We start from the raw sequence: 27961 nt of genomic DNA, 5'->3' as shown, positions 1-27961 counted from the left end.
ACTTTCATAGAATCACAGAATGATTTGTGTTGAAAGGGACTTTAAAGATCATGCAGTTCCCACCTACCTGCCATGGGCAGGGAACCTTCCACTAGAGGATATTTCTTTTTAAATAACTTATTTATTTACACATGGTGTCTCTTTTGAATCCCGAGGAAATAGTGGATAGTGCAAACATTGCAAGGTGAGCAGTAACTGAGGAACTACAGAAAGTAAAAGGACAATGTCACAGACATCTTTTATGGAAAATCCTTTCCTTAGGATTTTTCCTCCTGAGAAGCTAAGAAGCCTCAGGAACAAAATGTAAACATTGATTATCTGCTGCTGTGGAATGCAACAGGTGGATCTGTGATTGGTCTCGTGTTTGTTTCTAATTCATGGCCAATCACAGTCAGCTGGCTTGGACTTTCTATAAAAATAATAAATCTATAAAAATAATAAATCTTTCTATAAAAATAAAAAATCAATCCTTCTGAAACACGGAGTCAGATCCTCATCTCTTCCCTCCTCCTCAGACCCCTGTGAACACCGTCTCAGGACAATTTCCACAAAACACTTGGGGAATCAGCTCCAGGTGGAAAAACCTCTTATTTCCCAGGGGTCTGTTTCATTCTATTTTGACACAGGAACAGTGACGCATGGAAATGTAAAACAGAGAACTGCACCAGCACTAAGGAGGCAATGCTGGTTTGTACTGTACTGCTGACCCTCAGAAATTCCCTGGGAGCTCCACATTCACAGTATTTCCTCACTGGAGGGATCCAATATTCCTTTGTTTCTGCTGTTCTCTGATTTAAGTGTCAAACTCCACAAACAGAAAGGAATATTCTTCCTCTGCGTCCCAAGCATTCCTGAATTTCTCACAGAGTTCACATAAATCCAGAGAGTTTTACCTGGAGGAATTCACAGTTCCAGATTAACAGAATTGTCAAAAGCTCCCACCTGTTCACTGCTTTAACTCATCACCATTTACAGACTTATTAAAGAAATTGCTTCAGGAGCTAAACTGGCTTTTGGACAAATTCAGCAGGAAGAAGCTGCAGCAGCTGGATATCACCATTCTCCTAAGGCAATTTTAATGCTTAAGCAATACTAAGGAATTAGTCAGACTTTTAAATTAGCCCCATGGTGAATTCAGGTGGTTTTGATGTTGCTGAGGTGACATAATCACTAAGGATGTGTTCAGATGGGATTTTGCCAAAATTTCTGCCCCTGCAACAGAAATGTTCATCTTTGAAGTATTTCTAGGTATGGACAGAGAACCCAGTGTTGCTTTCAAACAAATATTTTTTAATTGCAAAGTTGAGAGTGAATTATGTTTAAAATTCTCTTACATGGTTTTTCCAATCTTCCCTTTTTTTTCCAATATGCAAGAACAAAGCAGTCTTACCTCTTCTCTAAGAAACATTTCCTTTTATAGTGCTATAGAGAAATGCTTGAACTACCCCTCTGGAAAGTCCAAGCACAGGAGAACACTTTTATTTTTTTTTCACAACAATTAAGGTCTATCAGATACCAGAAGAGTTAGCAAATCAGCACTTACTGACAGACCTGTGGCTATCCTGAAAGCCCAGGACAGGAAAAAAAGAGACTTGTGACACTTTTCTTCTGAACAATTTAGAATTAATTTAGTGCCTCTATGCTGAAGTGTGTGAATTTCACCTGTTCCACTGAAGACTGGCCACAGTAAATGCTAAATCCTAAACCAGAGTAAATGCTGCCATCTAATGGAGCCTCATCCTTGAACAAAAGCTGTTCACTCATTCCAGAGCTCATTCCAGAGTTCACACTGAATAAAATTGATAGTTTCACCTGAGCAGCATCACTGTGCATGAACCAATCCAGGCTGGACAGGAGACAGACCCAGCTGGTATCTCTGCATCTCCTGAGAGCTCTGCAGATCTTTTTTTATGAACAGGAGCTGGTTCTGAAAGCAATCATGGAATCGTTAGGGTTGGAAAAGACCCCCAAGATCATCAAGTCCACCTGTTAGCATTCAGGAACACATAATCACAGAATAAATATATGCAGGTGCTTTTATTGAAGAACTCCGGGTGTCAGGGATACAGACCCAAATCTGACTCTGACATGGCTTTGGGATGAACATGTTTTTATACCCTTATCATTATATGACTACATATTAATTGTTAAACTTATATTGTTCTATTGTATACATTGATTTCATCCAAGCATGGATTTTGTAATTTCCATCAAACCCTTCCAACATTCTTGTTGGGATTAAATATATCCAATTACCAAAAAATCATCACATCTAACGATCATATCAGTTATCATAGTCATTAAATGATTATACATACACAGCCTAACATTTTCCCAGGGCCTACCTTAACATTTTCCCTGGGTCTACCAGGCCTAGCCTTCCTTTCTAACTCCCCTGAATATTCCATGATTTTAGGAACATTTTATCCCTATACCATCACACCCTTTGATTGAGCACTTCCATGCCCACCAAGCCACAGCACCAAGTGCCACATTCACTCATGTTTTGAACTCTTCAGGGACAGGGACTCCACCTCTTCCCTGGGGAGGCTGTTCCAATGCTTGACCATAATAAATCTAGTTCAGACTATACTGTATCTGAGCTCCTTAACTCTTAGCTTGCTTCTGCCTTTATTTGTCCTGAAAATAGCTTACTTTTTTACTAAATCTGTCCTATTTTAATAGTCTTTAACAAGGTAAAAGAGAGTAAAAATTCATTACCTTATTGTTCTTTATATTCTTGGCCTGAAAATGCTAAATCTTTTCTGATTCCCTGTGAACAGCAGAATATTTTCAGTTTATTTGTGCTAATAGATACCTACTTTGGGAAAATGATATTGGTTTCTACCCCTCAATAATAGATTGTCTTGTAATAAATGAAATTGAAGATACTTCTTAAAAAATAGACAAAAACATATTAAGCATTTGAAGTCTTTAATGAAGAATTTAAACCAGTCATATTCCAAACTGCAAAATAAAAAAAAAAACAGTAAAATATTATTACACATTGTTCATATATATTTTTTTTCAGAATCAATGAAATAAATGCTGTGTCTAAATTTAATAAATGCTACCTCACAAGATACACCAGGAACTTCTTTTCAGATTAGTAAGTAGTACTTTCTAGGGATAAAGAATAATGATGGAATTTTATGTACAATTATTCCTTTCTGGAAACAATATCTCCTGCACAACATTCTTTGATTTTAATTATGATTACAACAATTTTCATACACTGAAAGATGCAAAGAACAAATTATGTAGAACTTTCAGGCACAAGCAACTGAGGATGATCTGTTAAATCCCTCCAGGTGTTTGTATAAAGGCACCTCAAAAATTCTTAGACATAAACAAATACATTCAAAGATATTAGGAGATGGATTGTCCCAAATACATCAAAGTTAGAGTCTGATTATACTCAAGTGTCTTGAGTGAGTTCTTTTACAGAAGTGCAGTTATTACTTAACTTTGCTACCTTAAAGCCTTTTTGGAAAAATTGGTTCTCCCTAAAGACATAGACCTTATCCTATATCCTTGTGTATTTATAAATAAGTGCTTACAACTGATCTTTTACAGGCTTCTTCTGTAAATGCATGAACTAATACAAAAATGACAGCTGAAAAAATTAACTCACCAACTCCAGTAGCTGAGGGAAAAAATTCCATAGTTAGAGATTTTCCTCTAATATTTATGACATAGTTTGTTCAAATTGTTCAAATTGTTCAAATCTTAAGTGCTTTGAGGAGGATTTGCAAATCTGAACAATTACAATACTTGAAGGCTGACAGTATTATTCTAAATTTAGAGTATTTGTGGGATCAAAACATGGTCTCCATCTGAAAATAAGTGACATTGGTTTAACTGGAAATGCTGCAGCCAGGGGTGACCTCATGTGTCAAGCTTTTTGCTGTCTGTCTCAGCAAAGCCATCATAAAATAAAGGGAGGGATATGGAAGAAGCAGGACGTAATTTATCTGCCTTCCTCCCATGGTTTTCATTAAGCAGTGATTCAAGAAGACTTTGCTTGTCCTGTATTTCTCGTCCAAAGACAGCACTGTTATGTTTACAATGGTACAAGGATGTATTTTCAAGAGAACGTTGTCTCAAATATCTCCTGAAGGCCTTTTGAATAACAAGAGCTGACACTTCCTCTTGTTTCCTTTTAAGGGTAGAAGAAATTGGGCTGTAAGAACTTTTAGATGGATTGCTAGCTGTAATCTTTTCTTCCATGTTTAATTCAAGACCATCCATATCTCCAGCTTCTCCCAAGACCCTTTTAGTGAAAGCCAGCAAGATATCCAAGCAGTGGATCTTATCTCCACTAACTATGGGGATGTCCATGGCTATGAGCTGGATTTTGTTGGGCTTTGGGATGCGCAGGGGGTCTGCCAGAGCATCTGCAAAGTCTGAGAGAGCAGAATAATCTATAAACTGCGTCGCCAGAGGGTCAAACTTTGCCCAAGTCTCATAAAACATATCAAAGTCATCCTCACAAAGAGGATCTGTGCTCTCCTCAGTGGCAACATTGAAGTTCTCTAAAATGACTGCTATGTACATATTTACAACAATGAGGAACGATATAATGACATAGCTTACAAAATATAAAATACCAAAGCCCTTATTTACACAATTATTTTTCTTTGTCCCTGTTGCATCTAATTGGAGAGCACATTTATCAGATTCCCTTAGCACAGGGGCCAGAAGATTATCCCAGCCAGCTGATGTGGTAATTTGGAAGAGGCAGAGAATGCTACCACAAAATGTTTTGAAGTTGAAAATGTCATCAATCCCACCATCCTCGGGGAGACAGGCAAAGTTTGCCATGCCCACGATGGCATAAATGAACATGATCAGGAAAAGCAAAAGGCCAATGTTGACCAGGGCAGGAAGGGACATCAGCAGTGCAAAAAGAAGAGTTCGAATCCCTCTGGCTTTGCGAACGATTCTCAGGACTCGGCCGACCCGCGCCAAACGAAGAGTTCTCAAAACCGTCGGGGAGAAGAAAGATTGAAACGCTTCAGAAACTCCAAGACCTTTAAAAGGAAAAGGAAAACAAAATGTTGCCAGGTCAAGTTAGTCAAATTCATGTCTGTTTTGTTATATTCTGTGCTTTAGGCGTTGGCAGTAACACTCATCACTTTACATTGGTCTCAATATAAACATCATCAATTCTGAAACTGCTCAGATAAAAGCTTAGGTAAAAAAAGAAAAATTGTAATAGCTTTCAACATAAAAGAGGCATCAAGATTTCTGCACAGTTTGGAAGCTGTGCTCTTCCCAGTTTCTCTAATTTGGGGAGTGAATTTATGCATTCATTGCTCAAGTACCTAAAAAAAATCCTTTAAAATCCATTCAGGTCTTGTGCCAGAAGCTCTGGGATTGTCTCTGAGCCACTGTCTGAGCGCTGCTTCTCCTTTAGGCCAAAGCCTAAATGTGAGACTTTGATAATGCTTGGCACTCAAATGAGATCAGAGAAGAGCAAGAAGAAAATAAAGGAAAATTGTCTCAGTGTTTATCCTCCCTAACACCTCATTCTATGACACAGTAGCAAAGCAAGTGATTATAAACAGAAGAGTTAAGAAGTCATAATTTTTCTGGGTTGTACAGGATGGCAAAAGGCTACCATGCTTAGGCAGGAAGCAGAGAAATCAGAGCAGTTTTTCTTTCCCATCCTTTATTATGATATGACCTGAGCTTGAGTAGGAAGGACAAAATAAATTGTACAAGAAACTAGAGCTGTATATGACCCTTTGCAGAGTCAATGATCAGCATCTACTCTTATTTAAAGAGCCAAAAATATACAAGACAGTTTTAATAATTTTTTCAGTCACGAATAGTGGCCCAGGTTTAGCATGGTGTTGAGCAACCAAATTTTCCTGAGCTTTCCAAATCTGCAACTGGACTCTGCCTTCTTAAAGGAAAGTCCTGGAAAATTAAATTAAACCCCTTTTTTGATGCAAATCTATTTTTAACCTGAATTGTCTTTTCCTGTGACAACATGTAAATTGAAAGCATAAAACATTAGAAAACAGTTTAAGTACAATAACTTTAAAAATATGTTACTGAATCAAACTAATATTCTGTTAATGCCTTAATAAAAATCATACTTAAAAAAATTCAAAAACTGCATTTACCTTTTAGTACTCTGCAAAAATATAAGAGAAAACAAAAATGCATCCTTTTAGAAGGAATTACTTAGCAGATAGTTTGAAATAGTACAATGGATCTGGAATTTGCTTATCAAACATATGTAGGTGGTTACTTCAAACTAGAATTTGCTTAATATTAGTCAGATGCTTTACCTGATCTAGTGGTTGATACTTACTCACTATTGAAAGGATCACAACACTGAAATCAAACACGTTCCAGCCACTTCCAAAGTAGTAGTGCCTTAAGGCCAGTATTTTTAAGACACATTCTGCAGTGAATACAGCCACAAAAAAATAGTTGATTTTATTAAGAACATCCTTGGTGTTTCTGTCAGTGTTTTCTGCCATCATAACAATCATATTTAGACAGATGAAAATCACAATGGTGACGTCAAAAGCTTTGTGATTTACGATGTCAAACAGCAATCCTTGGAATGCGTTCTGTGGAGAGAAGGAGAACTACTTAATGCCAGTTCTGAGACCCAGCCTGCATTCAAATATTAACCAGTAATTTGGGCTTAGAAAAGGAATTTAAGATGACATAAATTAACAAGAAGCTGCTAGAAGCATTTTTTGGTGATTTCTTTAGACCCTCAAAGAAAACTCACCATACCTTCAGTATTTTCAGGCATCGTGCAAACACATTGGTTAAGAAAATAATATATATAGCAGGAAAACATTCAGAGTACATTATGATTGCTCTTTTAATAGAAATACTTATTGAAGCAGATATTTTAGGATAAGCAATTCTAATTAAAATGTCATAAACAGGAAAAACTCTGAGTATTTACTGTGCAAATACAGGCCTGGAATTCAATTTAAGAAAATGTAAGACATAAAGCATAAGATTATTTAAAAGCAAATAACAGCCATGGGGCATGTGCTGCTCTCTATTCATTCTAACCTGCAATAATCCAATCTAGTTGCAGAAGCAACATCCTGCAAATTAAATAACCAAGATCATGTTATGAATATCAAATACTTAATATGAACTGGTTCAAAAAGTTTGTACATTTGAGTAGGTGATAAATAGGTTGCAAATTTCCTTAATTAATACCCTCAAAGATGACTGTGTTGGATAGAATTTTTAAATAAAACAGAGTGAAATCTAAATACTATATTGACTAAGGAAGATGAGGGGCAAGGTTTATTTCCCAATTCCTGGCTACTGAGTTTAAATTTCATCCTCTTTATATCCTCTGTCATATTTATCTTAAGGTGGCCTCACCGCTGGTCTTGGGACGGGTTTTTGGGGTTTCTTGGATCCAAGTTTTTTTAGGGCACTATAGTACTTTTTCTGTTCCTCAGTCAAAAATAGATCTTTCCCACCTAAGTAAAGAGAAAAAACATTGTTGTTCAGACGAAGTCAAATAAATACCAACAAATTTATGTTAAAGACAGTAAGTTACACTTGTATTGAGTGGGACCTAAGAGAGCACAGAGACCAAATGTGTCTTCACCATTTCTCCTTTTCCCCTTGATCTTTGATCTGATCTGAGTTGATCATGAAAGTCAGGTCCAGGCAGTGATCACAAGTCAGTTCCCTCAAGTGTGAGAGACTTTTCAAAGTCTTGCAAATCTCTTTCCTATTTTTAAAATTCCATAAGATTCATCAAGAAGAAGAATATTTTATATTTTTGGGAAAGGCAGAAGCAGAAGTAGATTGCTGGACTAGCAAGTAAATGGAGGATGATGAATAAGAATTTTGGGACCAAGTTCTATGGGAAGTTCCTGGCAGTGAATTTCTTGTTAGCATCCACATCACCTATATTACTGAGCAATCACTTGGACCTCAGTAATCAGAACTCACTCGTCATAAAAGCACTGAGTGATCAGTACTTTGTACAACAAACACAAAACAATGTTCAGCAGGGCACCTGCAATTGGAATCACTCCAGAAAAACCTCTGAAAATTCTGCTTAACTTCACTACATGGACTCTCAATGAAAAGCCCAAAGAACCAGAAAAGAAATGAAAGAGAAAAATGAAAAATAAAAAATGTCAGTTACAGCATGTACTAAGAAAAGAAAAAAAGTGTTACATTCACATAAACTTCTAACAAATGTTCAAGCTTATCAACTACTTAATCTTTTTATCTATTGGGATTATTGTAACTGGGACTTTGTTATAAAAGGAAATTCTTACAGTGAAGTTAGACTGCTGTTCCTCAATCCCTACACATCTTTTCTCTGTCCAAATTCAGAGAAAAGAATTTCTTGTGGATTTTATTTCTATTTTTCTCTACCAAAGGCAGTAATGCTTTGATACTTGGTGTGTAAGTCAGTCTATGGAAAGAATAGATGATTCCAGCAGAAATTCTGCCTTCCAAATGGGAACCTTGAAGTTGTAAACCTCCTGTTGGGGTCTGCTTTTCTGTTATTTTTTTCAATGAGCAAGATGCTTATTTATTGTAAGACTTCCAAGTGGATTAACTGACCCAATTTCTCCCAATATTCTGGACACTTTAAATCTTTAAATGAGTCAGGACTCAATTGATAAACAATCTTGGCACAAGGAAGGTGAAGTATTCCAGGCAGAGATGACTATTGCTTTTCTTTGCTGAATTTTCCATTCTAAGATTTTGCCCTTCTTTTCTTACTGAATATCAAGAACAGGGAATTTAACAATTATGAGGAGAAAAGTGGAAGTAGTCATTGCTTCATGGGCTTTAAGCAGCATTTAAATTTCTACACAGCCTCCTCCTGGGGTCATGGCTTGGATCCCAATGCAGAATTTTTTTAAAACCTCACTAAATTAATCTGTAGGCTCATTTTGTAGATGAATGACTTTTTAAAGTGTAGCTAGTTTTAGAAGAAGTTCTATCAGCAAGATCTTTTCAAGGTTCTTTACCAGGAAAGAAGAGATTACTCCTTCCACGACTGCTTCTTCCATGACTGATTACCCTGCTCATATTTGTGAGGTGTTCACTCTCAGCAAAAAGGAGTTTTCTGTTCCCCAAAGAAAATCTTCAAAGCAGAAGGAAACAACTCCACTCTCCTGTAGCAAAGTCTAGGTAACTTTTTTGACTCACTCCTTCCTCGTCCTCTACTTAGAACAAACCCAGGACTTGGCAGGAAAACAGAATTCACAGGTAAAAACCATGAGGAAGAGGGGATTCCTGTTTTCGAAACTTGGTTTGAAACATTATTATTTTAAATTTATCTAGTCAAACACTTATTTCACAATGTTAGACCTCTAGATGTCAAGCAAGCATTCACTTCATCAAATTGGGATTACAGGAGACCATGGGTTAGACCATGTAGTACTTATCTTTTTCCTTTGCTGGTTAAAATTGCTGATAACCACTCCAATGAAAAGGTTCAGCATGAAGAAAGATCCAAAAATAATGAAAACCACAAAGAATGCATACATATGTAAGCGTGCTTCAAACTGTGGCTGTTGACCAATCTGTTAAAAAAAAATCAAACCAGAAAAATAATATTGGTAAAAATGAGATAGATAATCTCAGCTTTACCATTTCCAATTTATTATAGCAGATTTTTTAATTGTCATGAAGGATAAACTATTTCTGCACATTTAAACCTTTATCTAGATGTACAAGTAGAACTGTCTTGCTCTATCTTGTTACTGTTTGTAGAGATAATGAAAAACAAAGACAAATCATGCTCTAGCAATTTTTTTTTTAGTAATAAATAAACAGTTCCAATTAGAAGGGATCCTGTGAATGTCCTGATTAGAAAAACAAGATTAAACCTAATGGTGAATTCCCTCCTTTGGGATGCCATCCCAGGTAAAAGCAATTTAAACCAGCCATACAAAGAACAATATTGTTATTTAGCAGCTATTTAACTACAGTCAAGAGTACTGTGATAGAATGAGCAAGAAAAAAGGCAAAGTCAACTAAATATAGAAAAGTTAAAACTCACTGTGCTAGTATGAGAGTGAGAAACAGGACATGGAAATAGGGAAGAAATAGAGAAGGTGTCAAATGTAGGGAAGAAAACCTCAAATAACTGATAAAGCTGCAGGCTATTTCAGTTCTACTGCACATGTTTAAAAAGGAAGAGAATTTGCTTCAGAGGCACACCCATATTCTGTTTCCAAATCAGATTTGTACAAAATTGTATATTATCTTGCCCTCTTTTTGTGTGGTATCACTCTATTGTATTCAGTTTCTTCTATCTAAGTTTCAGATATTTGGTACTCCAAGGATTATTGTTTCACTGTGTAGCTGGATAAACTCATCCACTTGTATTTTTGATCTGGTGTTGCAAACAGCTGAAAAATTGACTGTATGGATAGAAAAGGGAAGAAGGAAAGGGAAAAACCTAAAATTTCATTTTAGTGACATACCTCACGTGAATCCACTGCTGCATACATAATATCCATCCAACCTTTAAATGTTGCCTGAAAGAAAATGCACTGTTTGTTACAACTAAGAAAAAAAAAAGCTATTGCTAATATAAATGTGTTAATAGAAGTGTGCTGCAAAAAATATGCATCAATTCTAAGATATGTTTGGAAGTATGATTCACTGGAGTTTATTACAGAGAAAAAATTATCCTGAAAAGAAAACAAAAGAAAAGTCATTATTCATGTCAAATGCTTTAATGCTAACTCCCATTAAATTGAAATTTTTGTAAAAAGTTTCAGCTTAACCAGCAAATATAACTTAAAAGGAAAAAAACAATTTCTAACAAAACAAAAGATGGTTCCATCCTGCAATTTTTATTAATCATAGAACATTTTGGAGGGTCCAGAGCAAAGAACTCAATCTAGAAAAGATACAGGGATAATGGAAACTTTTTAACAATGCCTTTCTCTCCTTTGTTGCATATTAGGGAGCTCAGTGAATTAGCACCCCAACACTTCAGGATTTTTTACAACAAAAGAAGACACAGAATTCTAAATAAATTGGTCCATGAGTTTTCTTTCTTATCCACTCTGAGAAACTAGAGAAAACAAGAATAACTTTAAATACAGTAAGAGGCAGACTATTTCAGGCTTAGTTTGTTAATCAAAATTTAAACAGAAGTGAAATTTACAACAAAATTTAAAAGCTGTGAAAGAGTTCTTGGTTTTAACATAAGGCTGCATGTGCCCAAGTGTTCTTTAGGAGGAGGTGAGCAGCTCATAAATGAGAAAAATATTAATGGGAGCTAAAAAATCCACAGTTACAGTAAGATAAACAGAACCATAATGGTGTGCCTTGGTTGGCTGCTCAAACCATTCCTTGAGAAAAAATAAAATGAAAATGTTTTTATAGAACTTACCACTTGGAGAAGAGCCAAGTAACCCATGCCAACATTGTCAAAATTTACAACAGCATTTGTCCATGTCCAATTCAAGGCAAGACAATCATTTTTGCCATAAATGTGATCAGTACTTTCTACTTTGTGTGTGCATTTCCAAAACCTGCTTCCAAGCCATTTGACTCCTAGAACGTTAAAGAGGAGCCAAAAGACAACGCAGACAAGCAGAACGTTGAAGATGGAGGGGATGGCTCCAAAGAGTGCATTCACAACAACCTGAACGAAATTAATGAAAATAATTCATTAATTGAATTCAACAGATCAATTTTCCCAGAAAGCCACTGATTTTTACTTCTTCAATATCTACTGAAAACTGTCATCCATATAAAAACCCAGACCTCCCCCTATATCTTTACCTTTATCCCTTCAAATCTTGACAAAGCTCGTAGAGGCCGCAGTGCTCTGAAAGTCCTGAGAGATTTCAGGCTGGTCCCAGAGGAACAAGGTGAGGAATCTTCAGAAACAGAATTTTGTCCCCAGGAAACAAAGGACAGCTGTGTTCATTGAATTGGAACTGGCATCATTAAATGGCATACAAAATTTTATTTTATCTATATTAGTAGACAGTCCTGAGATGAAAGTTACAGTATATTTCACACTAAGTCAAATGAAGAAAATACACATTTAAAGTTTATATATAATGTAACGTAACATAACATAACATAACATAACATAACATAACATAACATAACATAACATATCATAACTATAGACATAACTTTACCTCATTCTTTTCTAACACATGAATAAAATGGAATTAATTCTAATTTGACTTTTTTAAAAACAGTTAGTATAATTTTGTTTAATACTAGTATAACAATCAAATTAGTAACTATGATATTGCCATACACTACCAGACCAGAAAGGTTTATTCAGATAAAATACTCTCATTTTCTACATAGTTATTCTCAAAAGTGTATAGAGGAATTTATTATTATAATGGAGGATGGGGATGTGGAAACAGATTTTTTTTAAAAATATATCTTGTTCATTTTAGATATTTCTAAGAGTGAAATGAAGACATTTAAAATAATTTCAATAATTAGGTTTTTCACTGTTCATCATTTGTCTCTTCCTTCTTGTTTGAATTTGCTGCCTCAATGTTCAGCCACTGGATATTTCCATGCTTATCCTCTGTTTTGGACTGTTATTTACATTAGAAAACTGTAACTACTCAGGTATTCTTTGCAAATAGTCATAATATTAGATCTTTCTGTTGAAATTTCCTAGTACTTCACAACTTTCAATGCTGACTATCCTAAGTCTATCAAAAGCTACTCTGATGTCACAAGTTAGCAGTTTAGACATTCTTACTCTAAAATATTTAACTTCAGAACAGTCCCACTGTGATGTTGACAGGAAAAATGTTTCACTTTTATACAACAAGGTTATAATATTTAACATATTCTACATTCAGAGCAAATGTACTGAACCCTGCACTTACCTCACTCTTGGTGATTCCAGCATTTGTGTTTAGCACTATGCAAAGCAAAAGATACTTCCCTATCTTTAATTCCCTGGTAAATTATTTTTCCAACCATGTTTTTCAACTGTCTTTGCCATCTAAATTTCTTCTCCTTCAAGGAAGGAACTCTTACTTTTTTTCTCTTTCTAAATGCCAAAATCCCAGATTTGGTTTGGGTTGGAAGGAACCTTTAAAATCATCTAGTCCCAAACTGTCAATAGCTTCACATTTTCTATTGTCTTAATCAATTTATTTTAAATTTATTTCTGATCCCTAATTGAACTCTCCCTCTACAATTGAAAAGGTTTTTAGAACCATCATGTTCCTCAATGATGGTGATACCAAATAAAATTTCCTTCAGCAACTTCTTGATTATTGCTGACAATTTCCATTTCAAGTCCTAAAACCTCTTTTGGATTGAAGGTTTTCTATGTTTTGGAAACTGTCTTTAAGACTTGTATTAATTCATAATCACAATTTAGAGGTAGTTCTCTAGATAGAAAATATCAAAAATTAAAATGCATGACAAGCTGAGTATAATACTTACACACACAATGATGAAGTCAAGCAAACACCAAGAATTTGTGAAATAACTGTGCAGACCAAAAGCCACCCATTTCAGAAGCATCTCCGTAAAAAAGGTGTAGGTAAATATGATATCAGCATAATCTAGGATAATTTTCACTTTTTTGTTTTTCTGCAGGTGAACATCTTCAAATGCCTGGAATTTCAGAATTCAGTTTTAAAACAGGTCAATAGTTTTATGAATGGAAGATTATTTTCGAACTTCACAAGAATAAATAGTTTGGCTTATTATAATAATTTCATATTAAATTATGGACAACCACCACTTATTTTTATATTTAAAAGTAAAAAGGTAAATTTTTAAATTACTACAATCTCATTTTCACAGTAATTGAAAAATCTCATACTTTCAAGTTTTTATGTTCAACACTTCAAAAAATGTCTAACAAGAGTCAGTTGTCGCTAAAAAATTTTGACTTCCCAATGTAGTTGATAATTTTGAAGGGGTTTATCTAAAACTCTTCACAAAAAAGCCTGAATTGATTTCATTAACCAGTGAATAAAGAATTAACCAGTGTCTGTCAGACTCTGACCTTCCAAATGAGTCATCTTGAGTCATCCTGCAGAGTTTTAATACAGAAATGGAAAAATGTGATGAACACCTCATCTGGAACTGCTCATTCCTGAAGTTACAGGTTTTTTCACCTAAATCTTGACCTTGAGGTTTTAGGAAAATGTTTCACTGATTGCTGTCATTCACATCAGTGTTTGCTCAAGTTTAACGTATTTGCTGTCTTGCTAATTTATTTTAGATTTTTTTTTATGTTGCCAATCTATTCCCAATTGCTTTTAACACCATGCATTATTTCCTCACCAAGCCTTTGGCAATATCTGTAATTTTCCTTTCATCCACATCTTCCCTGCTTTTCTGAGCATTCTCCCATGATCACTGCCTAATTTATTTTCACTACAAGCCATGGACATGTGTGGTGGTCTGGTCCTCATTGATACTCATTCAGAAAATTTAATATCAGTAAACTTTATAAACAAGCAAAAAATTAGCATGTCCCTTTCTGAAAGAGATCAAGTGTATCTTAGAAATGGGAAAGTTCTCAAGACTGCAAATCATCTTTGATGACAAGAAATTGTTATTGTTTTGTTATTTTGCACCTGGGTACCAACTAACTTTTTGTTCAACAGGACATTAAAAATAACTCAGTTTGCTTCCTTACTTCAGTTTGGTTTCCCATGAACACAGAGGAGCCCTCACTGGAATCCCAGGTGTCTTAGGTTAGAAGATGTGGCTGGGGATTTGTATTCTATCACCATCTGTCAGAGCTGGGGCAGTTCTCTCTGTTCATGGGGCAGTTTTTTCTTTCTCTCTCCCCCAGCCAACCCTCCCTCCAGGAGATCTCTGCTGTCCATGGCCACTGAGTGTCCCTGCAGGGCTGATCCAATCCCAGCATCCCATGGGGAGATGCTCCGCCCAGGGGAGGAGCCAAGCATTCCTGCCTGGATCCAATCTGAGCCTGGCACAGCACAGCAGCCTTTGCCCCCTGCATTGCCAGAGGAGCAGCTTTCTGCTGCCCTGCATGGCCAGAGGGAGCCCAGGCCCATCTGCAGCAGCCCTGGAGCTGCAGAGGAAAACTCCCCCCTTGTGCAGGATCCCTGCTGCAGCAGAGCCACAGCTGGCACTGCAGGAGGGCTGAGCCCCCCTGGGATGGGGCTGGGACACCCCCTGGCACACAGGGGGCAGGGACTGCTCTGACTCTGGCAGGGTTGTTCGGTATCACTGCATTTTTATTTTAATTTCCCTAATAAAGAACTGTTATTCCTACTCCCATATCTTTGCTAGAGAGACCCTTAATTTCAAAATTATAATAATTCAGGGGGAGGGGGTTTACATTTTCCATTTCAAGGGAGGCTCCTGCCTTCTTTACCAAACACCTGTGTTTTCAAACCAAGACACCAGGAAGTTCCCCTGGAGGTTTTGTCAGGTGAATTTTAAAGCAGACAGTTCAAATCTACAGTTCAGGGAACAACCTCAATCTAATGTACACAGAGCTGACTTTAATTGGAAATTCCTACATCTGCCACACAGATCACCTTCAGACTATTTGGTTATGTTCCTTCTGCATTATATAATATTTCATTTAACAAATTACTCTCAGTAGACAGTGAATATAATTTAAAATAAAATAATCCTTCCCTTATTTTTCAGTAGAAATGGATATGATCAGAATAGCAATGAAACATTACCTCACCTGCCAATTTACAGCCACCTTCACTTTTGGCTTCTGATCACAGTGTTTGGATGATTTTCAATCTACATTTTTTCTGAGTAGTTAGTCTGCTTTACAAATTTAGAAGGGCTATTATTTTTTTTCAAGCTTTCCCAAGTAATATCAGACTCTGGTTTAGCTTTGTAATTAACACAAAAGTGTGAAAAATTATGTTCAATGAAGAACTATGATTGCATATACTTAAATCTGTCTATTTAAATATCTTATCCAAGTGGAGGAAAGCATTATAACTTCTAAAGGTTATATTTATTACACTCTTGTCTCTCCTTGGGAAAAGGAATGTCAGAGTAGGAGAAATCAATTAAATACTATTCCTTTACTGATAACAATTAATTCCAAAGTGGAGAAATTAAATGAAATTTACCAGTGCTGCGCTGCTCAACACAATCATAAAAACCATAAAATATTCAAACCCGCTGTGGTTCACGATTTTGTAGCAGGTTTTTCTAAAGTTCCACCAAGTTCTGCCTGGAAACTTGGTAGTATCCACTACACAACATGGGGAACACTCAACACAACCTGAAAAGAGACAGAACAGCATATTGGTTCAATGGAAAATGTTGAGATACAGATTTAAAAAGTACAAAACGTCTTAAAAAAGGCTTTTTACATATTATAGGAAGAATGTGCTCTTTTATCTATGAGGTGATGCTGTTATTGAAATTATCTGAAGCTAAAGTAAAAATTTTTATGCCAAAATAATCTCTTTTAATAAAGTGATGCATACATGGAATAACAGACTTTTATTATAACTATAAAATAACTAGAACTTAAAAAATATGGAATAACATTTTTTTGTGTCTTTCTGCAGAAAGGTTTGTGGGCACAAAAGAAGCCTTTACTTTTATCTAAAAATGTGTTTATTTTCTGCATTTTTCCCTTTCTTTTTATTTTGAAAAGAGATATTACCATACTAGCAGGTCAGTAAATTATTATTTTTACTAATTATTTCACTTTATTGCGCTGCAGAGACATGACATCTGGACTCTGTTCACTGCTCTGTGGCAGAAACACTCTTCATTAATGTGTAAAGGCAGCAGGATTGAACCATGAGAGTCAACAGAGTCTAAGGAGAATTTCAGGTGATCAAAGGTAGATATCCACCCTGGGATGAGCAGACAAACAGTTCCTGCTATTCTGGACATGTTTTAAATGGATATTTTTGTACACTGGTTCATTTGGCATTAAAGAAAAAGAAAAAAAGGATTCCTACTCTCTACACAGCAGTCCTTGGGCAGCTGGGAGTCTTTAGTATGGGAAAACATCTCCAGAAGAACAACTGGATCCACAGTGCTGGCTTCAGAAAAGCTGCGAACAGAATGATATTTCTGCAATGGAGAAGAATTTAAGAATTAAAGAATTTAGGGATTTAAGAAAAGAATTTATTTGATTTTCATTAATAAGGTTAACAAACCTTAAATAAATTTAAATTATTATCTCCTCTCCCTCCCCAAAAGAAATTTGCAGTGTATAAATTATCTTTATGTTGCTGAACTACCAAAATAAATTATAAATAATAGGACAGAAATAGCCAATCCCTACTTTTTGTTTTCATCATTTTATTTTAACAACTTTCTTAGTTTGTTTTAGTTATCCACAGTGGACTTGAAGGAAGGGAAATGTTTAGAAAATATTCTATTATGCTACAGTTGTAGAGAAAATTCTGATTTCTTCAGGCCAGTCCATCTTTAGAGATACAAATTATGTCTCAAAAGGCTTGAAGAGGAGAAGGCCCAACATATTAATACAAAATGATAAAATTTATAGTTACCTCTTTTTGATCTTTCTTTGGGTGTGTTACTGTGGAAGCGTTTGCCGTTTCAGAAGTCCCAGAACTCTGATTGAAGCTGTTTGAATTCCTCCACTGTTCTCTTCTTCTTAATTTGTCTCCCTGCATGAAATGATGAAAATCAGTTGATTTTCCACTTATTTTTTTCCTCACAGTCATTCTTGAAAGGCAAAGTTTTTTCACAGAGTGTAAAACATCCATGAAGTTTAGACTCATATAATCAAAGAATGATTTGGGTGTTTGGGTTGGAAGGGGCCTTCTCATTGGACCATGTAGGTCCAATAAGAAGAGAATCTTTCACTAGCAAGTTTTTCTTTTTACAAATAATTAAATAGTTTTCCTAAAATGCTTGTAAAAATTTTTGCTTTCAGTTATAGGCAGAAGATCTAAGTGATCAGAATCAGACCTCAGTTCTTCTGACACTACAAATTCCAAGAAATACCAGATTCCACTTCAGCAGGGAATGAATTTCTGACATCAAATGCTTATGGGCAAGACATTTGAAACAGCCACAGATGATTCTAAGGTGATCAGTGATTTTTGCTTCTTTGAGAATTTGTCCAAAGAGACAACACTGATAATGTTTCCTAATATTACCATACAAATCCATCCAAAAAAAAAAGATCCATCCAACCCTAACAATTCTTTGATTCTGTGAAAAGAGTTCCTGTATCTTCTGTTCCATATTTGACATTCCTGTGTGGATGTGACAGACACCTGAAACGTCTCCAGTATTGCCTCTGCACAGCTGTCATGGAAGTAAAAATGTCTCACTCACATGCAGAAAGACTTGGGCTTTATCCTGCCCAACACAACAAAATCAAGAGATATAAATGGCAGTCAAAAGTACCATGGAGGTGAGCAGGTGATTAAAAATAACCCAAACAATAGTAAGAATTTATTTTTTAAGGTATAGCTTTTGTTTACATTCCCTTTGGATTCCATGCAACATAGAAGGAACATATAATCAACACAAGAGGCCTGCCTTCCAAAAGTCCAGGTGTAAGGCAAAGGAGACAAAAAGAAAGAATGTCTTGATTGAACTTTGTTTATAAATTTACAGAAATTAATGGAAACAAAACAATCAGAAGCAGAATTTTAGCTGTCATTGAGGAGAATGATGAAAAAGTGAATATTCAACGTATCACTGAATAACAGAAGCAGAATTTTGGCTGTCAGTGAGGAGAATGATGAAAAAGTGAATATTCAACATATCACTGAATAACCAAGACTATTTGGTAGCCCTTTTACTAGAAGAAGAAGGTAAAATTGCAGAGATGACTGAAAGGATAATATTTACTCTTGAGTCCTTGAGATTGTATTTACAGATGCAAGTTGTGGCATTCACATTCTCTGATAAAATCTCTTCACCCTGGATTTTTTTCCTGGGAAGCTGAGAAACCTCAGAGAAAAGGAAAAAAATTCTTATTTACTTCTCGTGTGTTGTGCTCATGTGGAATGTGTTTGGAGATTGTTTACCCACAGGTGATTGTTCCATTGGATTCTGGTGTGAGTTGTTTTGACTCTCTGACCAGTTGGGGCCAAGCTGTGTTGGGAGTTTTCATTTTTATCTTTTTAGCCTTCTGTAAATATCCTTTCTGTATTCTTTAGTATAGTTTTGTATAGTATTCTTTAATATAACTTAGTATTATAAAATAATAAATTAGCCTTCTGAGAACATGGAGTCAGATTCATCATTCCTTCCTTCGTTGGGGCATTCCCTGCAAATACAATAGCAAGTCACAATAATTTTTCAAATACCAATATTCCTTACCTGTTTCCTGTATTCTACAGCTGTGTGCAAAATGTGCCCATCATCACCTTCCTTGGGGTAAGCCTCTGCTTCTGTAATGGGAACACAGGTACTGGGGCTGCTCAAAATTTCTTCATATTTCCTTGCTAGTGAGGAACTCTCTTCCATATGGCCACACTCTATATCAAAGGAGCTGTGGTCTATGTATTTCCTGACATCTGTCATGGGACAATTAGTAACCTCTATGCCCTTCCCAGAAACTTCTGCCAAAGTCTTCTTTTTGTTTGCTCTTCTGAGGCTTCCCCTCATTCTCCTGCAGCAGTGATCCCAAATTCTGTCCTTCACAGCCTTCAGCGTCTTGTGAATCTGTGCAATGGCAATCTGATATTTAGTCCCTTCTCCAGGCTCCTCTTGTGCCTCTGGGCCATCAATGTTGAATGAACTCAGCAGCAAAGCAATGAACAGGTTGAGCACCTTAAAATAAAGTAAGTTGGAGACACAATTGCTAACAGGAGAGACACTTCAGACTTGCTTTCATTAACCCCTAATAAATAATGAAATTATTTACTATTACTCTAGAATATTGAAATAGCATGATATGGCTCCTTCTTGAAGGACTGGCAGCAGAAAAAAGGAGGAAAGTGAGAGTTTGGGTATATCAAATATATTTTCACATGCTTTGATGTCCATAGTGTATGAGGAGGCAGTTGTAGTAAAACAGAACGCAAAGATGAATTTTAATTACATCACCATCAAAAAGGATCTGATATAGACCAACAAACCAAGCCGATGAAAAAGATTTTCTCTGCCAGTAAATTTACAATAAATCTAGTAAAAACCCAAAAATCTGGTTTCTGTAAACTTTTGATAACATAGGGGCAATGTGTTAAGCATTAAAAGAACTCAATGAGCTCAGAACTCATCAAAAGAACTCAGTTTGGTGATTTGGTTCCATCAACACAAAAGATGAAGACATCTGGCACCAAATTATGATAAGCTCTGCACTTCTATACTGTGGCTAGAAGGAATAATTTTATTTTGCTTCTATGTCTTGTGTGAGAAAGAGAAAGAAAGGGGAAAAGGAAAAAAAGAGACAGAACAAAACCATGTCAAGTGACACGCAGAAAAGAAAATAAAGTGAATACTTTTCAAAGAGTTAAGTTTTCCTCCAAAGAAAAAAGTAACTGGATGCATTCAATAGGGACTGAAAATGGACTTGAAACTCACCACCAGGTTTCCTAGCACCAGGACAAGCAAGAAAATGGTGACACATTTCCTTTTTCCAGCCACTTCCATGCATTCCCACATAGTTTCAATCCATTCTCCACATAATATTCGGAATATAATGAGGATTGAATGACTAAAATCCATCATATGCCAGCGTAATTTGCAATTGGAGCTTATTTTACAGGCATTTTTGCTATAATCACTGCTCAAAATCTGAATTCCTACTATAGCAAAAATAAATACAGTGATTGCCAAAACCAGAGTGAGGTTACTCAGTGCACCAAATGAGTGTAGAATTATTTTCATAAGAGTGTTTAAGGCTGGCCAGGACTTTGCCAATTTGAAGATCCTAAGCTGTAAATAAAACACAGGGGAAAATAAAGTTAAAACAGCCCAGACAGCACAGCACACAAGAAAGCCAGACCCCTCATTAACCATGATGTCTTTACTGCAGTAATATCACTACTTTTTCCCCAAAGAAAGCCTTTTAATTGTTTTGATGCAATTAAAATCACTCCAATTAAAAGCTCATGTTTTTCTACCAATAAAGAAAACAGATTTAACATATTCATCAGTAAAATAATATGAGGGTATTTCACTATACAACACATGTACTTTTAAAAAAATAATTTTTTTAAAATAAATAATTACCAGCCTGAAAGGTGACAGTTTTGTTCCAAAGCTTGCTAGGCCAATCAAAACAACCAAGCTATCAAAAACATTCCACTTTTCCTGGAAATAGTAGTAAGGATCTAGAGCAATGATTTTCAAGATCATTTCTGCAGTAAAAATTAGGGTGAAGATCTGGAAAGACAAAAATGAATTTCAGAAAAAAAGTCACTGAACAAGTCTGTCTCTTCATGGCAGTGTCCCAGTATGAATACAGGGTTATAACTGAATTTTTCATCTAATACAGACTTAACTTACCTTGTCACTCAGAGAAATCATCAATCGTTGGTTTGCTCCTTCCATGCCAGGGTGCTCCATAGCCAGGAACAAGGTATTCAAGATAATGCAAACCACGATGAAGAGATCAGCAAATGGATTAAAAATTACCAATTTCATCTTCTCTTTGACTGCTCTCCAGAATGGACAACAATTCCAAATTAGATACTTTTGAGGGAAATTTTTCCAAAATGTAGGACAGTTCAGTTTTGACTCTGTCAGACAAACAGGGAAAGTGACATATGAATAATCCTTTGTAGAATATCACAGAATGAAGAAAAAGACAATAATTCATTAAAAGGATTGAAAAGCCAATCTCACATGAGCAGAATGATATCATAGAAAAAAATTGTTTTGCTCATTCTGCACAAACTAATCACAGACTAATAAAGGTGAGGCAAAATTTACCCTTGGTAATTGCGAGTTACAGGAGATATGAGAACATCTCTTTTACTGAAATTTACATTTTGGCAGCATAATTTCCCCTAGTGGCTTTGAAAAGAATGGTGTTTGTGACAGTTTGATCTCTCAGGTCAAGTTACACCATCACCACAGGAAAAAGAGGAAATAATGACTTACTTGAATTATCTGTAAGAATTGTGGCTGCACTCATTAACCTCTGTCTTCGGACAGGATCATTGATAGCATCCATTGAGACCTCATAGTCCAGCAGGATCTGCCTCTTTGGTCAGAAAGACAGCAGAAGATGAAGATGTAATAATTACAATACAAATATTACAATACTTGCAATACAAAAATTATATCCAGCAGGAGATAAATATACCTTTTCAAATATACATTACAGCAAAGCTTTTACTTGCTGAAAGAATGTAAAACAAAAAAAAACAAAAAAAAACAGATGTTTGAAGACAAAGAACATGTCATCAAAAGCAGCACCATATTTCAAGAATTTTTTTCTTTCTGAAGATATTTAATTAGCAGTTACGTTTCCATTATAAAAGAATGTCAGAAACTTTAACAGGGGGCAAGGGAAGATAATCAATCTGTCTTTTCCAGTGAATGATAAAAACAACAGACAAAAAGAACACTGACCATCAGTTTGAATAAACTATTTGCCATTTAACTATGAACTACTGATTATTAATAAACAATCATGTATTAATATGAAAAATAGTCACATAGTTAATAGAAATTATTGGGATTTTTAGCCCTATTAAGCCTATCAAGATCTAAATAATATTGAACTGCCTAAAACCAGGAATGGGACTACTTTTGTTTTCATTAGAACTACCAGATGACAAGGAACCTGACAGCCAGGGAGTGGACAGACTGACCACATCACAATGCACTGTATTTGAGAATTCTCTCTCAGCACAACTGCATTTGCATAATTTTCTTCTTTGGGAAGGATAAATGCATAAGAATATATCATAATGTTACCTCAAACTCCTATGATATTATGATTTTTATAAACTTATTCCATAAAACTGTTATTCAGGGAATGAGACTGATATCCTCGGCCTTAAAAGTTTAATAACAATTATTTTTTTTTTCACTCTGATATTTTAATGAAAATCTAAGCAAAACTTAGCTGATAGAGCTATCAGAGAACAAACCTATAAAATGAATTGATAGTACAGTGCTAAAATGCTCATTTTCCCCTCTGTTATTTCTTTCCAATCCAAAAGGCTCCAAAGACTCTTGTAATCGTGGCCAGTGCAAGTCACCCTTCATTCTTTTCTCTAAGATTTCATGTCTCAGAAAACAGAAACCCAAAATAATTTGTGTGTCAGCCTGACTAAAATTCTCAGTCTTCTTGTTGAAATTCACAGCTGTTAAGGAACCTCAGAGTTGTGATTTTGGAAAGGACAAGGACATTCACCCACACTGAACTGGTTACTGCTGCTCATTGATCTTTAGCTGAAGGAAATAATTGGGCATGAGAAGTCCTCTGACAAATTGGGATTTAAAATAGGGATGTAAATTAGAGAAATAATGTTTATAAACTCATTCTGTCCTACCAAAAAGCTTCTACCCAATGTGATTTTTAGCATCTTTAGCTTCTTATTGTGATGAAAGTAGAGAGGACATTGTTTGAGGAGTCCTCAAACAGCAGAGCTTGTACTACCAGTAGTTGTCATAACATGGAATAAACTGCCATGTTTGTTGCAGATTATTATTATTTGATTAAAGGTAAAAATCTGCATTGGAGAAGCTCACAGTGCTTGGATCATGCTTTAGGTTTTCCTAGAGATCTTCAGAACTTTGTCATTCCGTGGACATAAAGAGGGGAAGGGACAATGGAAAAGTCTGAAGATGTTATTTCTGAGATATAAAAATCCAGATTACATTTGGCATCCATCTGTGCAGACTTTGCAGCCTTGCAGAAGTAAGGTCTAGCAAATAATGCAAATTTATCTCCTCTCATACATCTCCTGCAGCACAGCCACAGACTTAGAAGACTTAAGTTAAATAGAAATAAACAGCCATAAAAATGATTTTTATATTTACATAAGATATGACACCTATTATGAAATATTTTTTTTTCTAAATAGGTACAATAAAACACTACCATGGGCTGTGACACAGCATTTCCTTTAAGTGCAGCAGAACCAAACTAGGTCACAAAATTGAATTATATTTTAACACAGCAGGGGAAACATTATTGACACTACAAGAAGCAAATGCTTTACTAAAGGAGATGACAGGTGGCTGCCAAGTGGGTGATTTGGATTCCTTCAGCTCAAATATAGAATTTATTATAGCTGGGATTATCGAATTTAGAAGAAATTCTGACCATGATGACTGTCAGAATGAGAATTTAATCAATTTTAGCTAGGATTATATGTCTGAGAAAGACTCCCCTTCAAGAATACTTTTCAAACAAACCAAAGTTGGAACATTATTTCTTAGTTCTACTATGGGAAAGTTTTCTTTTTCAGTGAGATGGGTGGAACAATTCTGATGTTCTCTCAGAAGCAAAAGAGAATCTGTCACAGGATGAAACCAGTATAAGGGCATTAGAAGCTTTCTTTTTAGATATTGTTGAAAAGAGTTAAGTAATATGGATAAGTACCTGAGAATTATTTTGAAAGATACAGCTCAAGATCAAAATATCTAAATAAAGGTATCTAAATGAAGATGTTGACAGAAACAGAGAAAGAATAAAGTTGGGATGGTCTTCTAGAAGATACAGTATTTTGTCAGTGGCAAAGGTACTGTGGGAAAAAAATCTCCAAAATTAAGCAAAGAAAGAATAATGAGTCTTAATAGAAGTTTCTTAATGGACTTAAATATGAGTGGTCAGCAGAGAAGCAAGGAATCACTGCTTTAAACAAGATATGAAACAATATGTGTGGGATTTAGCCTAATGTTTTAGATATCCATGCTTAATTTATCCTCTGTGCAATGCATTTAAAATCCCACTATATGGGACACATATGTTTCTGATAAGTTTGATTCACATAAATAAATGTTTCTGAAGCCATTTGAGATGGACAATTGAGACATTTGGTAGTTGAGACATCCACAGCAGCAGGCATGGCACACAAGATCTGTGCCCTTCCATAGAGGAGGTGAAAGCCAAGACACTAGAAAAGGTCTAATGTCACTAGGTATCAATTTGTGATGTGAAAAATTATATCTCCACTTGACTCTGGGAGTTTAGAACCTAGAACACATGTAGAAACCTTAAAAACCCCAAAAATCCAAAAATTCAAACCCTGGACAGAATCTAGTTGCCTAAATGTAGAGATTTAGCAACATTTGAGATGCTGTAAGGTTTATGAGATACCCACTAAGTGCTGGAAGATGTGCCACAGATAATAAGGATATCTAGAACATGCACCATATGCAAGAGCATCTAAACTGGCACCAGATGCTTAAAGTCAGCAAGTGAATCACACCCCAAAAATCAGAAATCTTCATCCTGAACTAAACCCTATCCTAAATATTTAGGTCAGAGAATGAGCTGTCTGTAGAAAAGAATCATAATTTAAAAAATAAAATTGAAAAAAATAGTTAGATCTTTATGAAAACTCTTAAATTTAAGAGTTTTATACATTTATTTCTGCAGCACAAACAGAGATGTTGACAGAGCACAGGTCTATGATGTGCCACAAGTGACAGCCACTTCCAACTTCCCTCTCAGGTGCAGGTAATGCTGGCTCCCTCTGCTCCCAAAATCTCATCCTTGAATTTTCATATCACATGCAAATCTAATGAATGTATTTTCTGCTTCAAATACTTACAAGCTTCTTGTGGCAGCGATCAGGCTGTGAACGAAATATTTGCTCCTCATTTTCCTGGTCATCTGAAATTAAGTTTTGTCTTGAAGTAGGTGTTTCTTTATTACTCTCTTTTCCTTCTGAATTTTTCAAGTCAGCAAGTGGCATTTCAGATGCAGTATGCAAGGCCTTACTGCTTTCCTCCACAGCCAACATCTGTAACAAGAAAAGCAGAACATTTGTCTGTTAATTCAAGGCAAATAGCAATGCATGGACTAGGATCATATACATGTACTTATTATGATATCTGAATTATTTGCACTGACAATTCCTAGGTTTCAAATGTTAAATTGCCATCAAAAGGCAGGAGTACAAAATGCTATTCACAATTCTGAAAGACAAAGCAGGGTTACCTGTGAGCCACTCTAATTAAAGTCTGCCCTTGTCACTTTAAATATTGTATTTTGTATCTGAGGGCTTATCCTTTCACTTTCTTTTTCTTGATTTGAAAAGGACCTTGAGTCCAAGACAGCAGAAGACTAAAGGCTCAAACTAAATCCTAAAATGTTAAATTTTCCTAAATCCTAATCCTGTTGAAAGAAAAATAGAAAGAAGGAAAAAGAAAAACAGAAGGAAGAAAAGCCTAAGCAAAGCCTGTCAAGGTGGAATATCAGACACAGAAATATTACAGAGCTGTCAACAACTGTAGAGGAGGAACTTCTGGAAACTTTTTGAACTATTTTGGTAAAATGGTGATGCCTAACACTTCAGTGGTGAAATTTGATAGTTGCTAGAGAATATTTGCTTGTCCTCTTACAAGTCTGACTTTACCAACTGCTAGTAGAAGATCAGGGATATCTTTTTTTTAAGGTAGAAGATAAAATGTATCCACTCATGCTTCCTTCCTGCAGTAATATCAGGAAGGGATACCCAGAGAAAGGGATTTTTGGGCACAGCAATAATGGTACTGTACAACAACAGGACAAACTATGGAGTGCAGCATTCATGGAATGTCATAAAAATTACTTTCTTGCCAGAAAGCCATTTCTGTACAATGTCAGGTCTGCAAATCCTAAAACTTAGAATATTTTAACTTGGATCTATGATGGGGTTTTGTATAACATATATGTACAAGCATACATACATTTATAAAGACATAAAGAGAAATGGAGTGTCAGAAAGTATTTTAAGAAGCCCATGTTTAATTCAAAACATCATTTCCCTAATTCACAAACAGAAAAAAAACCAAAAGGAACTACAGATCATATATGATAATTTACAAACCTGTTCCTTCTCTATAATTTGTCTGGCATCCTGAAGCATTTTTTCTTTTGCCTCTGTTTCAGCACGTGTTGCTCTGTTTTCCTCTTCATATGCCATGGTTACCACAGCCAGGATCAGATTGAAGAGATAAAATGAGCAAAAGAAGATGACTGCCATAAAAAAAAAGATGCAGGACACTCCAGAGGTACGGATGGTCTGTGAGGAAAAGGGAAAGGTGGTAATAAATTCCAAACAAACTAATATTTACAAAGCAATTTCAAAATAAATGTAAACAATTTCTTTTTCTATGCAATAGAAAAGGTTAATATATTACAGTGTTTTCAATGAAAAACATTAGGATCTGCTTCTGGTCTAAGTCATACATAAAAATGTCACATACTGCAGAAAAGAATTAACAAATTAAAATGAAATCAAATATCTTCCAGCAAATCAGGCAAATGATCAACAGAGTTAAAGCTATGAGAAGACAAATTCATCTGTAAAGACATAAACAGGTGACTGTAGAAGACATTAATGAAACTCAGTAATAAAGATGAAAGCTAGAATTACTATAAAATAATGAAAGATGTTTTAATTGCAGAATCAGAGGCAACATTTAGACTGATTATCTTATATTTTTTTTAATGGTAGCAGAGGAGATGGTTCAAAACTAAGCTCCGAGACATTAAAAACTAAAAGTAACATGATCTTCAAAGGGCAAAAGATGTTGCATCCATTTTAAAAAGTCACAGCTAATAAAGGCTGATGTAAAAAAGATTTAAAATGGTGCAATATGAAAGGTACAGAATAAGGCAGAGAGTATTGTTCCTGTGTGGCAAAGGTACTGTATAGATATAAGGGATCCAGGAAGTTCTCTACAGGTATTTTTACATCATTTTTTCAAAAAAACACAGAATTGAAAAGTTACATTCAACTCTCAGAATCAAAATATAAAGTCCCCAATTTTTTTAGTACCATGTTGTCAAAAATGAAAGTGTGTACGTTGAGCCAAAAGGTTTGGTGAGGAGTCAGCATTTCAAAGGAAGATGAACAGAGGACGTGACAAATCCTCACATTCCCTG

General features: G+C 35.5%; 1 protein-coding gene across 1 annotated transcript in view; it reads right to left on the bottom strand.

Moving 5' to 3' along the window:
- Positions 1 to 3888: 3888 nt before the first annotated feature.
- LOC131096699 (sodium channel protein type 5 subunit alpha-like) overlaps positions 3889 to 27961 on the bottom strand; it is a 32590-nt gene continuing 8517 nt past the window's right edge. The window contains 18 exon segments of the mRNA XM_058045229.1: positions 3889 to 5033; positions 6326 to 6590; positions 7378 to 7478; positions 9416 to 9557; positions 10464 to 10517; positions 11384 to 11638; positions 11779 to 11876; positions 12597 to 12605; positions 13419 to 13608; positions 16080 to 16234; positions 16929 to 17043; positions 19279 to 19731; positions 20485 to 20838; positions 21136 to 21288; positions 21412 to 21644; positions 22009 to 22111; positions 25641 to 25832; positions 26901 to 27095. Coding sequence (XP_057901212.1) covers positions 3889 to 5033; positions 6326 to 6590; positions 7378 to 7478; positions 9416 to 9557; positions 10464 to 10517; positions 11384 to 11638; positions 11779 to 11876; positions 12597 to 12605; positions 13419 to 13608; positions 16080 to 16234; positions 16929 to 17043; positions 19279 to 19731; positions 20485 to 20838; positions 21136 to 21288; positions 21412 to 21644; positions 22009 to 22111; positions 25641 to 25832; positions 26901 to 27095 — 4212 coding nt within the window.

Source organism: Melospiza georgiana, chromosome 1, assembly GCF_028018845.1.
Source record: "Melospiza georgiana isolate bMelGeo1 chromosome 1, bMelGeo1.pri, whole genome shotgun sequence".
Classification (NCBI taxonomy): Eukaryota; Metazoa; Chordata; class Aves; order Passeriformes; family Passerellidae; genus Melospiza; species Melospiza georgiana.
Note: the sequence above shows the minus strand (reverse complement) of the source record. Positions and strands in the feature narration are given on the sequence as shown.